The sequence below is a fragment of the Hemiscyllium ocellatum genome, chromosome 23, assembly GCF_020745735.1.
Source record: "Hemiscyllium ocellatum isolate sHemOce1 chromosome 23, sHemOce1.pat.X.cur, whole genome shotgun sequence".
In the NCBI taxonomy this organism is placed as follows: Eukaryota; Metazoa; Chordata; class Chondrichthyes; order Orectolobiformes; family Hemiscylliidae; genus Hemiscyllium; species Hemiscyllium ocellatum.
Genome location: NC_083423.1, coordinates 26,675,806 through 26,690,871, shown reverse-complemented (window position 1 = coordinate 26,690,871; position 15,066 = coordinate 26,675,806). Strand labels below are relative to the sequence as shown.

General features: G+C 40.4%; 1 protein-coding gene across 1 annotated transcript in view; it reads right to left on the bottom strand.

The window, feature by feature from the left end:
• Positions 1-15,066, bottom strand: part of fbxl13 (F-box and leucine-rich repeat protein 13) — a 236,483-nt gene that overhangs the window by 18,164 nt on the left and 203,253 nt on the right. Inside the window, exon 15 of the mRNA XM_060842551.1 lies at positions 3,377-3,511. Within this exon, the coding sequence (XP_060698534.1) occupies positions 3,377-3,511 (135 nt within the window). The remainder of the gene's footprint in view (positions 1-3,376; positions 3,512-15,066) is intronic.

The following is a 15,066-nucleotide window of genomic DNA, read 5'->3' as shown; positions in this document are numbered from 1 at the left end:
GAAAGAGCAATTCTAGACCTAATATTGGAAATGAGCCCAGATAGGTGAAAGGTGTATCAGTAGAATAGCATTTTGGGGATGGTGACCATAACTCAATCATATTTAAAATGGTTATGCAAAAAGATAGCAACAAATCATTAATAAATTAGGGAAAAGGCTAATTTTACTAAGATACAATTTGGCCCAAGTGGACTGAGAACGGTTGCTCACAGGTAAGAATGTTTCAGAGCAGTGGGAGGCAAAGAGAAAATAGCAACATTGTAGGCCAAGTATGTTCCTATAAAGATGAATAGTGGGACAAACACCGAAGAACCTTGAATGTCAAGGGACATAAAAGTTAGGATTAAGAAGAGAAGCTTATGGCAGATATTCCAAGGTTTTAATGTGGCAGTCTCTATGGGAATACTTAAAAAGGTAATAGGAAAGCCAATGGTGTACATGAGAAAGCATTGGCAGGTAGAATAAAGGAAAATCCAATGGTTTAGTTTTAAGAACAAGACAGTAACTAGAGAAAAAGAGCTTATTAGGAATCATGGAGATAAATTGTGTATGGACCTTAAAGGGCAAAGTTATCAATGAATACATTGCATCGGTCTTCACAATAGAGAAGTATGACACAGCTATAGACATCAAGATGAAAGACTGCAAAATATTAGAAGGATTTAACATAGAAAGGAGAAACTAGCCGGTTGAGCAATCTTAAAGTGGATAAGTCTGCAGACCCAGATCAGATGTATCCCAGGTTGAGGCAAGCAAGGGAGAAGATATCAGAATCCTGGGAGTAATTTTGAAATCCTCACTCGCCACAGACCGGACTGAGGGACTCCTGGCATCCCATTATCAAAAAGGAGAAAAGGATAGATCAGGAATTACAGGTCATTCAATCTCATCTGGGGGTTTATAGAAAGAATTCTGAGGAATAGAATATAACTACCTACACTTGGCGAGACAGATTAATCATGGATGGTCAGCAACAGGTTTGTTGAGGGAAAATAATGTTTGACAAATTTGATTAAGTATTTTGAAGAGGTAACCAACAGTTGAGCGTAATGCATTTAACGTATCCTACAAGGACTTAAACAAGGCTTTTGATAAGGTTCCTCATGGCAGAATGGTCAGAGGATCCAAGGCATAGTAGCGCATTAATCCAAAATTGGTTGTAAAGCAGTATTTCTATAACTGAAGTCTGGTTCCAGTGGAATTTGGGGCTTGGTGCTAGGACCCTTTCTGCTTTTTCCGTACATCAATATTTTGGATTTAAATCAAGAAATTCACAGATGAAATGAAAATTGGTAGGATGGTAAATAGTGAGGAGGAAAGGCATAACTGCAAGAGGATAACAATGGAATGGTCAGCTGGACAAAGCAGTGGCAATGAATAACAATGGTAGGACCTTAGAGAGTACTGAAGATCAGAGAGATGTTTGTGTGTATATCTACAGATCAATGAAGAACAGGTAGGTAAGGTGGTTAAAAAAGCTGAATGAGATACTTGCATTTATTAGCTGAGGTATGGAGTAAGAAGGTTGTGCTGGAATTGTACAAAATGCTGGTAAGGCCACATCTGGAGTATCTTGTGCAGTTCTGGTCTCCACATCAGAAGAAGAATGTGATTGCACTAGAGAGATTTACCACTATGCGTCCTGGGATGGAAAGTCTGAGCGATAAGGGAAAACTAGGCATGCAGTGGTTGTTTTCCTTGGAGCAAAAAATATGAAAGAGGACCTAATGGAAGTGTTTAATATTATGAAGATTATGGATTGGAAGGCACTTTTTCATCAGTAGAAAGATAAATAAACAGGAGTGCAGATTTAAGCTAAAAGGTAAAAAGCTCAGAGGAGAGCTGAAGAGAGTTTATTTTTACTTAGAGGGTGGTGGCAGTCTGGAACTCAATGCCTGAAAGGGTGGTTGAGTCAGAAACTCTTATAACATATCAGCAGTATTTAGGTATTCACTTGTTTTGCCATATTCTCCAGGGCTATGGGCCAAAGGCTGGAAATTAGGATTAGTATTCTTAGACATTTGTTGACTGCCACAGACATGATGGGCCAAGTGGCCTCTTACTCTAATGTCAATGTCTGTGAGTCTAACCCAACAGGGGAACTCAGAGCTAAATTACAGTTTAGAGATTGAACATTGATGCTTTTCCCAGCTGAAACATTAAGAGCAGAGAACCTGCAGACGACTGTGACTTCAACTTGAACTGAAGGATACTGATGACAATCAGCAGCCTCTCTTGAAGTAATGAGTACAAGAATAGTGAAGGTCCTTTCACAGCTCACCAGTACCAACCCTCCCCTCCCATTTGCTCCATACACAAATATATCATAAAATGCATGAAGAAAAAAACCTATGGAATGTTTACGCAGCATATCTAAGATAAAACTGTTACTGCAGTTGTGTGCTTTTGTTTTGCATATGGCAAGTTTGGTTTGGCCTCCTAGACTGAAACACCATAAATCTTGTATTTATCAAAGCTGCAATTTGGAAATTAAAGCATAACTGTTGTCCAAATTGCAAGGCAACTGGCTATCTCACCAGGGAATTTAGATCCATAAGCACCACAAATTTGGCCTGTGAAGAAGGGTTTACTTGTGACTGCACAAAATGATTTCCTTAGAAACACAAGATATTGTGAAATCCAGTTGGAAATTTCCATGATGACAAAAAGCCCAACCTTCAAAAAGATTTCTTGCTGGATTATCACCAGTCAGAGTCTGGATTAAAAGTAAGATTTACCAATCATCTATGTAGATTGTATACAGTGGTTATACAAAAGTACATTTTAAAGACTGTGGGAGTCTAGGGGAGTCTGACTAACAATACTCCGTTCTGCTATAGACTAAATATAAAACTTGAGGTATTATTAATAATTTGGGCTTGTATTTGTAGAAAAACAAAAGCAACACTTTCCATTTTTGCTCCTTTGCCAAGCTCAAGCAGGAATTATTCTTTAAGCCAAGAGGATGCAGTAATTTATTTTTCAATTTCTGTAAATTAAACATAAGGGTAGCCAGGTTACAACTGAAGAAAGGCTGCTTGAATTATTGTGATTGATATCATTCTTTCTATAAATTGGCATCACTTATTTCAGAATTGGATAATTAGTTTGGTCTTAAAAGTGACTGAAGTGTTGTACTTAAGTCAGATGTTGGCCATCTGCTCAAGACGGAGATCAGCATTCTTGTTAGAAATCTGAAGATTAAATTTGTTGGATTGTCTGTTTGGGTATAGAGGGTGTTGAATCAGGCTAACCATGCAGCCCTCCTGAAAGCACTTGTATAAATCTTGAAGGACTATTAAGGGGCAAAAATAAGGACAAAGGGAAGGATACTGTAGTAAATTAATCTCTATTAATTTATGTTTTCTGATTTTACCTTTGGGCATCCAGTGAGGTTCAGTGAAATCAGCCTTCTGCAACAGAAAGCCAAGGTCTTTGTGCTCAAATCAGAGACTTGGAGGCAATGGGAGATATCCAAATATCCCAGATCGTACATGTTATGATAGAATTTCTTGAACACAAAACACACAATAAAATATTAATAATCTAAATATTCCAGATAGCCAATGTTATGATAACATTTCTTAAATACAAAATACCACATTGAAAATGGATAGTTTCCTGGAAAAATAGATGGTAGATCCAGTCAAGGATCAGGTTATTTTGGATCTGATAATGTGTAATGAGACAGGTTTAATAAATTATACCAGAGTAAAAGATCCTCTAGGATACAGTGACCATTACATGGAAGAATTTAGTATTCAGTTTCGGAGGGCAGGACCTGGGTCAGAAACAACTGCTAAGCATAACAAATGGCAGTTATAAAGGAATGAGGGCAGAACTCGTTGGTGTGAACTGTGAAAGGAGTTTAGCAGCAAAGACAGTTGAAGAGCAATGGTAGGCTTTTAAGAAAATAAGTCATGACTCATTGCAAAACATATCCCAGTAAGAAAGTAGTGTTCTAGAAAAAGGATAAGTCAAACTTGGTTAACAGGGAAGTTAAAGATGGTATTGAATTGAAAGAAAAAGATATTTTCATAAAATTGGCAATGATTAATAGTAAACCTTTGACATGATCAAGATAAAAAGGAAGAAGATAAACGTTGGAGATAAACTTGCGAGTTATAATCAAGATGGGCAGCAAGAGCTTCTTTAAGTATATAAAAAGGAACATAGAGACAAAAGTTGACATGGGCATTTAGAGCTGAAAATGTGTTGCTGGAAAAGCACAGCAGGTCAGGCAGCATCCAAGGAACAGGAAATTCGATGTTTCGGGCATAAGCCCTTCTTCAGGAATGCAGCATCCAAGGAACAGGAAATTTGACGTTTTGGGCATAAGCCCTTCTTCTTTGACTTGCTGCGCTTTTCCAGCAACACATTTTCAGCTCTGATCTCCAGCATCTGCAGACCTCACTTTCTCCATGGGCATTTAGAGTACAAGGCTGGGCAAATAATGATGGGGATCAGGATATGGCAGAGCAGTTGAATAGATGGATGTAATTTTGCTTGTTGAGCTGCAAGGTTCGTTTTCAGATGGTTCATCACCATACTAGGTAACATCATTGGTGAGCCTCTGGTGAAGTGCTTGGTGTTATGTCCTGCTTTCTATTTATCTGTCTTGGTTTCTTGGTGAGTGATATCATTTTCAGTTCTTTTTCTCAGAGGATGGTAGATGGGTTACTCTTTAGAGGGTTGGTATGGATTTATTGGGCTCAATGGCCTGTTTCATAGAAGGTTTCATGGAATCCCTACAGTGTGGAAAAATAGCTGAGGAAACCAATGGAGGTAAAGACACACGTCACCTGGATCTGGTGGGATCCATCTCAGGATATTAAAGAAAGTAACTACAGAGATAGTCAATGCACTGGTGTTAGTGATAGAGATGTAGAGCACGGAAATACACTCTTCAGTCCATGCTGACCAGATGTCCTAAATTAATCTAGCCTCATTTGCCAGTATTTGGCCCATATCCCTTCCATGTCTTTTAAATATTGTAATTCTACCAGCCTCCACCATTTCATCTGGCAACTCATTCTATGCACGCACCACAATCTGTGTGATAAGATTGCCCCTTTGGTCCCTTTTAAATCTTTCCCTCTCACCTTAAACCTATACCCTCAAGTTTTAGACTCCCCCAACATGGGGAAAAGACCTTGACTATTCACCCTATCCATATCCTTTATGATTTTATAAACCTCTATAAAATCAAATCTCAATCCCCGTCAGTCGAGGTAAAATAGCCACAGCCTATTCAGCCTCTCCTTATAGCTCAAACCCTCCAAATCTGGCAACATCCTTGGAAAGCTTTTCTGAACCCTTTCAAGTTTCACAACATTTTTCAATAGTGAGGATACCAGAATTAAATCAGTATTCCAAAAGTGGCCTAACCAATGTCCTGTACAGCTGCAACATGACTTCCCAATTCTTATACTGAATGCACTGACCAATAAAGACAAGCATGCCAACTGCCTTCTTCGCTACCCTGTTTACCTGCAAGTCCACTTTCAAGGAACTATGAATCTGCACTCCAAGGTCTTTGTTCAGCAACACTCCCCAGGACGTTATCACTAAGTGTATAAGACCTGCCCTGATTTGGTCTACCAAAATGGAGACATTTATCTAGATTGAACTCCATCTGCCATTCCTCAGCCAATCGGCCCATCTGATCAAGGTCCCATTGTAGTCTGAGGCAACCTTCTTTGTTGTCCATTACACTGCCAATTTTGGTGACATCTGTAAATTTACTAACCATACAACTTATATACACATCCAAATCATTTATATAAATGACAAAAAGCAGTGGACCCAGCACCGATCCCTGCAGCACCACACTCATCACAGACCACCAGGCTGAAAAGCAACCGTGCTCCACTACCCTCAATATATCTATTGAAAGAAGGGAGAAAAAAACAGGTAACTGTAGACCAGTTCATATCTGTTCTTGGGAAAATGCTAGATTGTATTATCTATCTACAACATATGAACTACAGCAGTTCAAGAACGCACCTCATCAACACCTTCTCAAGGGCAACTAGGACTAGACATGAAATGCTAGCCCAGCTTATGATACCCACACCCCACAAGTGAAGAAAGAGTAAGGATTTAAAAGCTGAGCATTTGAAATTACAAAATAAGATCAAACAGGGTCAGCATGGCTTCATGAAGGGGAAAACATGTCTGACAAATTTAATAGAATTCTTTTAGGAGGTAAGATACAGGATAGATAAATGGAAAGCAGTGAATGAAATATATTTGGATTTTCAGAAGGCATTTGATAGGATAGCACATGTTAAACTGCTTAATAAGGTAAGAGCCCATGATGTTAGAGGTAATATATTAGTTTAGACAGAGGATTGGCTAATTAATAGAAGATAGACATTTGGGATAAGGCGAGTGTAATGACTGGAACCTGGACCAGGTGAAATTCATTGACTACAAGATTCTTGATTTAGGTTGTTAACCTGGGCCAATCAGGGAACCCTGGAACAGATATAAACAGGAGATTAAAATAAGCACTACCACTTTATGATGGGACAGCACCCTCTGTGGAGTTATTTCAGTAGTAATGAGAGTAGGATTAAAAAAAAAGGAGTGTCAGACATCCTGACAGTTTGACAGCAAGCTCTGAGGGAAATAAAAGGAAAAAAAATAAACAGGAGATTGGGATTTGAGGTTCCTCATTTCCCTGAAAACTGGTTGAACATTAGGGTTTGGGACCTGGCTTTGCTGCTCCTCTCCCTTGTAAAATTGCTGTTTCTCTGTATACATCTGTTAATGTTAACTGTTTTGTAAACTGTGAATTGTTTAATAAAATAAAATAAACAGGAGATTAAGAAAGAAAATAAACAGGAGATATGTTCTGTGGTGCTATAGAGTCTATGCATCATATATATAGGGTGTGGGCACATGCACTCCCTTTTTGATTTTCCTCAAAAACCTCCTTCTCTGTACTTGGTTGCAGTTCAGTCTCATGCTCCTGATCTTGGGACAGCCGATACGGAAGGGGGAGGGCAGATCTGAAGATCTCCTTGTGGGTCTGCTCCTGGGCCTGGCCAAACTTGCCATAAACAGATCCAGGCAGCGGGCCGTGGAGGGAGTCATTAGGGCCAACTGCCTGCCCCTCTTCTGCTGTTACGTTAGAGCCTGGATATCTCTGGAGAAGAAGCACGCGTGTCCACCAACACCCTAGGGTTGTTCAGGGAGAGGTGGGCACCGCAGAGAGTGGAGTGTGTTACTTCCACATCCAATTCTATTTTGATTTAATCCCTGTCCTCCCCTTCACTGTTTGATCACACAGCATTGCCCTTTGATGTGAAGGGCACTGCTTGTCACTGGCCACTTGGGTGTTTTCTTTCTGGTGGTGGAAACTGAATAAAGATTCGTGCACCATGTGTCATTCACTGTGTCTCACACCTGCACACACACAACATGGGTGCTGGGGAATAAGTAAGCACTACTGCAGTTAGGCAGTAGTGTGGGTATAAGGGGGGAAAAGTAAACAGGAGATTGGGATTTGAGCTTCCTCATTTCCCTAAAAACTGGTTAAATGGTAGGGTTTGGGGCCTGGCTTTGCTGCTCCTCTCCCTTGTAAAATTGCTGTTTCTCTGTATACAGCTGTTAATATTAACTGTTTTGTAAATGGTGAATTATGTAATAAAATAAACAGGAGATTAAGAAAAAAAATAGACAGGAGATTTGTTCTGTGGTGCTGTGGAGTCTGTGGACCATGTATATATTGGGTGTGGGCGCTTACACTCCCTTTTTGATTTTCTTAAAAAACCTTCTTCTCTGTTTTTGGTTACACTTTAGTCCCACATTCCTGATCTTCGGGCACCTGGTACAGAGTGGGGAGGGCAGGTCTGAGGACCTCCTCGTGGGTCTGCTCCTGGGCCTGCACAAACTGGCCATAAACAGGTCCAGGCAGCGGGCCATGGAGGAGGTCGTTAGGGCCGAATGCCTGCCCCTCTTCCGCGGTTACGTCAGAGCTCAGGTGTCTCTGGAGAAGGAATGCATGGTGCCCACCAACACCTTCGAGATTTTCAGGGAAAGGTGGGCATCGCAGGGAGTGGAGTGTACTATTTCCCTCTCTAACTCTATTCTGAGTTATTCCCTGTCCTCCCCTACACTTTTTGAACACGCAGCATTACCCTTTGAGAAGAGCACTGCTTGTCACTGGCCACTCGGATGTTTCCTTCTTCCTGGCAGTGGAATATAAATACATTGTTTTTCATTGTGAAAATAAAAGAAAAAAAAACAGGAGATGGTTTAAAAATAGTTAAAAAGTAGAAGAAGGAGCACGTAGTGTCCACCAACACCCTTGAACTTTTCAGGGGGAGGTGGGCACCGCAGGGAGTGGAGTGTTTTATTTTCCCCTCCAACTCTATTTTAATTTAATCCCTGCCCTCCCCTTTACTTTTTTGATCACACAACATTACCCTTTGTTGAGAAGAGCATTGCTGGTCACTGGCCACTCTGGTGTTTCCTTTCTGCCTAGTGGTGGAAATTGAATAAAGATTTGTACACCTGTTGTCTTTCACTGTGACTCCTGCACACACACACAACGTAGGTGCTAGGGAAAATATAAGCACTACTGCAGTTAGGCAGTAGTGTGGAGGTAAAAAGAAAGAAAAAATATATAACCAGGAGGTTTAGAGAATAAAGGAAGAAAAATGTAAAGTGAAAATGTATATATGTTAACGAGGAGATTAGAATCTCCCTAGAGAAAAAATAAACAGGAGATAGTAAAAAAAACAGGAGAAGGAACATGCGGTATAGAGTCATAGAAATGTACAGCATGGAAACAGACCCTTCTGTCCAACCTGTCCATGCCGATCAGATATCCCAACCCAATCTAGTCCCATCTGCCAACACTCGACCCCATATCACTCCAAACCCTTCCTATTCATATACCCATCCAAATGCCTCTTAAATGTTGCAATTGTACCAGCTTCCACCACTTCCTCTGGCGGCTCATTCCATACACGTATCACCCTCTGCATGAAAACATTACCCCTTAGGTCTCTTTGATATCTTTCCCCTCTCACCCTAAACCTATGCCCTCTAGTTCTGGATTCCCCGACTCCAGGGAAAAAGCCCTTATCTATTTATCCTATCCATGCCCCTCATAATTTTGTAAACCTCAATATGGCCACCCTCAGCCTCCGACGTTCCAGGGAAAACAGCCCCAGCTTGTTCAGCCTCTCCTTACAGCTTAAATCCTCCAAACCTGGCAACGTCCTTGTAAATTGTTTCTGAACCCTTTCAAGTTTCACAACATCTTTCCGATAGGAAGGAGACCAGAATTGCACGCAATATTCCAACAGTGGCCTAACCAATGTCCTGTACAGCCACAACATGACATCCCAACTCCTGTACTCAATTCTCTGACCAATAAAAGAAAGCATACCAAATGCCTTCTTCACTATCCTATCGAACTGCGACTCCACTTTCAAGGAGCGATGCACCTGCACTCCAAAGTCTCTTTGTTCAGCAATACTCTCTAGGACCTTACCATTAAGTGTATAAGTCCTGCTAAGATTTGCTTTCCTAAAATGCAGCACCTCGCATTTATCTGAATTAAACTTCATCTTCCACTTCTCAGCCCATTAGCCCATCTGATCAAGATCCCATTACAATCTGAGGGAACCTTCTTCGCTCTCCACCACACCTCCAATTTTGGTGTCATCTGCAAACATACTAACGGTATATCTTATGCTCACATCCAAATCATTTATGTAAATGACAAAAAGTAGAGGTCCCAGCACCGATCCTTGTGGCACTCCACTGGTCACAGGCCTCCAATCTAAAAATCAACCCTCCACCACCACCCTCTATCTTCTACCTTTGAGCCAGTTCTGTATCCAAATGGCTAGTTCTCCCTTTATTCATAAGATCTAACTTTGCTAATCAGTCTCCTATGGTGAACCTTGTCAAACGCCTTACTGAAGTCAATATAGATCACATCTACCACTCTACCCTCATCAATCCTCTTTGCTTTTTCTTCAAAAAACTCAATCAAGTTTGTGAGACATGATTTCCCACACACAAAGCCATGTTGACTATCCCTAATCAGTCCTTGCCTTTCCAAATACATGTACATCCAGTCCTTCAGGTACTCCCTCCAACAACTTGCCCACCACCGAGGTCAAGCTCACTGGTCTGTAGTTCCCTGGCTTGTCCTTACTACCCTTCTTAAAGAGTGGCACCACGTTAGCCAACCTCCAGTCTTCCGGCATCTCACCTCTGACTATCTATGATACAAATATCTCAGTAAAAGGCCCAACAATCACTTCTAGGGTACACCTGATCAAGTCCTGGGGATTTATCCACCTTTATGGGTTTCAAGACATCCAGCACTTCCCCCTCTGTAATCTGGACATTTTGCAAGATGTCACCATCTATTTCTCTCCAGTCTATATCTTCCATATCCTTTTCCTCAGTAAGTTTAGCTCCATTTTTTGCGGCTCCACACAAAGGCCGCCTTGCTGGCCTATTCTCTCTCTAGTTACCCTTTTGGAACCTGACATACCCCTCATTTCATTAGAGCTAGTCTCAATACTAGAAACTTGGCTGTTTGTGCAACGTTCCCCTGAGAATCCATCATACCCTACATTTTCCAAAACAGTATACTTAATTGAAATGGGTATAGCCACAGAAGGCTCTTGCACTAGCTGCCTAACTCTCTCACCTTTCCTGGAGTTAACCCATTTATGTGACTGTATCTGAGACATTCCCCCCTTCCTATAACTGCCATCCATCACATACTGTTGCTGTTGTAAATTCCTCATTGCTTCTAACTGTCTCTCCAGCTGATCCATTCGATCTGATAAGATTCGCAACCAACAGCACTTATTGCAGATATAATCCACAGTAACCTTTAAACTCTCTTTAAACTCCCACGTCTTATTCCTCTACAAAACAGGTTAAATTAATAGTTATGGTTTATATTTTAAGTTTAATCAAGAGACGTATTATTTCCTCCTCCAACTCTTTTCCAATTTAATCCCTGCCCTCCCCTTCACCTTTTTGATCATGCAGCACTTGGGAGGGATTTGGGAGACCTTGTGCATGAATTACAAAAAACTACCTCCAAGTTCAGCAGGTAATAGGGAGAGCAAATAGAATGTTAGCCTTTATTTCAAAAGGAATGGAGTATAAAACTGTACAAGACATTAGTCAGACCACAGCTGGAAACTGAAGTATTAGTTTTGAGCCCTTTTTCCAAGGAAAGATATACTGCACTGGAGGCAGTCCAGAGAAGGTTCACTCAGTTTGATAGTGGGTAGGGAGGCACTGTCTTATGAGAGAGGTTGAGTGGGAATTTAGAAGAATGTGAGGTGAACATATTGAAATGTACAAGATACTTAGGTTACTTAACAGGGGTAGGTGTGGAAACGTTGTTTCGCCTTGTGAGAGAACCTAGGACCTTAAAACATATTCCCAGAATAAGGGACACATATTTAAGACAGATGTGGAGTAATTTCTTCTCTCAGAGGGTAGTGAATCTGGGCAATTCTTTACTGAAGAAGGCTGGGTCATCAAATATATTCAAGGCTGAAATTGCCATTTTTAATCAGTCAAGGAATCACAAGTTATAGGGAAAAGGCAGAAGAGTGGAATTCAGAGTTATGAGATCATGCCTGATCTCATTGAACATTGGAACAAACCTGATGGGATGAATTGCGTATTTCTGCTCCACATTTTACAATTAAAAACAAATATATACACATTGACATCTTGTAATTGTTTTTGATTTTAACATTATTTCCCCAATCTGTCAAAAACTGCACCAGATACCAGATGTTTCCTACAAAACAAAACTGTTTGTTGATCAGTCCACACTCAGTTGTTCATTTTTCTAACATAAGCAGATTTATTGTGAAACTGAAGTATTAGAGTAGTTTTCAGACCAGTAAAACTGCAATTGATGCAAGCTACTTACGATTTTGTTCATTTTTCTCAATTTGTTCATGGGATTTGGACATTGCTGGCTAGGCTAGCATTTAATATCCATTCCTCATGGTACCAGAGAAGATAGTGGTGAGTCATAGAGTCATACAGCACAGAAATAGACTCTTCAGTCCAACCAGTTCACGGCAAATGTAATTCCAAACTAAGCTAGTCCCACCTGCCTGTTCCTAGTCCATATCCCTCTAAATCTCTCTTATTCAATTTGGTATCGTCTGAAAAACTTACTAACCCTGCTTTCTATGTTCTCATTGAAACCATTTATGACAAACAAAAGAGGATCCTGAACCAATACCTGTGGAACACTGCTGGTGACAGGCCTCTTCACCACTACTCAATTTCCTGCAGTTGAGCCAATTATGTATCCAATTGGCAAGCTCATCTGATCCCATGTGACCTAACTTTATTAATTAGTCTGTCACGTGGAACCTTGTCGAAGGCTTTAACAAAGTCTCAGTAAACAATGTCTGATGCTCTGCCCTCATCAGTCTTTTTGTAACTTCCTCAAAAAACTCAATCAAGTTTATGAGACATGATTTTCCTCTCATAAAACCATGCTGTCTATCCCTAGTCCATTCTTGCCTCTCTAAATGCCCATAAAATCTATCTTTTAAAATCACGTCCAGCGATTTACCCACAACTGAAGCCACACTCACGAGTCTATAGTTTCTCCTTACAACCCTTCTTAAAGGTACAATATTAGTCACCCTCTAGTCATCAAACACCTCACCCATTGTAGTGAAGATGATGCAGGGGTCTTTCAATTTTGTCCTTTACTTCCCACAATTTTCTGGGATACATTAGATCAGGTTCTGGAGATTTATCCACTTTTACATTCTCTAAGACCTCCAGAACTTCCTCTTCTGTAGTATGAATTGTTTTAAAACACCAACATTTATTTTTCTGCATTCTCCAGCTTCCATTTCTTTCTCCACTGTAAAAACTGATGCAAAATGTTCATTCAGTATTTCTTCCATCTTCTGGGGTTCAACACGAAAACGAGCACCTTGATTTTTAAGGGGCCCTATCCTCTCTTTAGTTACCGTCTTATTCTTAATGTACTTGTAGAATCTCTTCAGATTATCCTTGACCTTATCTGCCAATGCTATCTCATATCCCCTCTTTGCCTTCCTGATTCCTTTCTTAAGAATGCCCCAACACTCTTTATATTGATTAAGAGATTCAGTTGAACCACGTTATCTATATCTAAAATATGTTTCTGTTTTGTTCTTGACTAAATCTCAACACCTTTATTCATCTATTGTTCCTTAATCTTACCAGCCTTACCCTTCACTCTGACATGAACATAATGCCATTGAATTCAAACCATCACACTGTTAGAAATCCTTTACCTGCAAACAGTCTACTCAAATCAACTTTTGAAAATTCTTGTCTCATGCCATTAAAATTTGCTGCTATCCAGTTAAAACCTTTAACTTTAATGGAAGGCATATTCTTTTCCATGAACATTTTGAAACTAATAGAATTATGATTGAGCTGCCTTCTTGATCCATTGCCATTTGTGAGGAGTAGAGGCTGTCAGGGCTAGTTGAAAGGGAGTTCCAGTATTTTGACTTAGCAACTTGGAACAATTATATAGTTCGAAGTCAGGATGGTGTGTGGCTTTGAGTGGAACTTGAAATTTGTGGTATTCCCATACATCTGCTGGCCTTGTCCTTTGAGATGGTACAGATCATGTGTTTGAAGGTACTATAAAAGGGATGTTGGTGATTTAGGGCAGTGCATCTTGCTGATGATACACACTGCTGCCACTGTGTATTTGTGATCAAAGGAGTGAATGGTGTCAGTGTCTTGAGTATTGTTGGAGCTACAATCATTAAGGCTGGTGGTGAATACTCCACTACATTCCTGACTTGTAATTTGCACTTGGTGAACAGGCACTGGTAAGTCAGAATGTGAGTTATTCTGCTGGATTCCTTGCCTTGCCTCTGACCTTCTCTTGCAGCCACAGTATTTATGTGGCTTGTCCAGTTCAGTTTCTACTCAATTGTAACTCTCAGGATGTTGATAGTAGGATATTCAGTGATAGTGATACCACTGAACGTAAAGGAGTGAAGGTTATTTTGTTAGATAATCATTGCCTGGCTGGTGCTTGTGTGGCACAAGTACTACCTGCCACTTAATGTTGTCTGGGTCTCATTGCATATGGACACAGACCATATTAGTAGCTGAGCAGTCACAAATGGTTTGAGTATTGTACAATCATCAGCAAAGATCACCATTTCTGACTTTATGATAGAGAAAAGGTCACTGACGTTACAGCTGAAGATGGCTTGATCTATGACACTACCTTTAGGAGCTCAAAGTTAAAAATCACACAACACCAGGTTATAGTCCAACAGGTTTAATTGGAAGCACACTAGCTTTCGGAGCAACACTCCTTCATCAGGTGATGAAGGAGCGTCGCTCCAAAAGCTAGTGTGCTTCCAATTAAACCTGTTGGACAATAATCTGGTGTTGTGTGATTTTTAACTTTTTACACCCTACTTCAACACCGGCATCTCCAAATTTAGGAGCTCATGCAGTGATATCCTGGAGCTGAGATGACTGACTTCCAAAAACAAACATTTTGCTTCATGCCAATATGATACCAACCAGCTGAGAGTTTTCTCTCAGGTCCAACTGACTCCAATATGTTAGGAGTCCTTGATGTCATACTCGGATGAATACTGCCTTTATGTCATGGACAGTTGCCATTGCCTCCCCTTTGCAGTTCAGCTCTTTTGTTCATATTTGGACCAAGGTTATAATGATCAGGAGCTGTGTGGCTAGTGGAATTGACGTTGAGCTTCAATGAGTTGGTTATTTCTTTGAAAGTACCAACTGATAGCAATGTTGATGACCTTGCTTTGCTGACTATCAAGAGTAGACTGATGGATGCTTATTGATCAGATTAGGCTTCCTGTTCTTAGTGAACAAGAGACATGTGGAGAATTTTCAACATTGTCATGAAGCTGCCAATATTGAAACTTTATTGGAACAGTAGGGGCATGGCTTGTTATGGATTACCAGTCTTCAGTATTATTGCTAGAATGTTATCAGGGCACAAAGCCTTATCCAGGGCCCATAACCTTATCA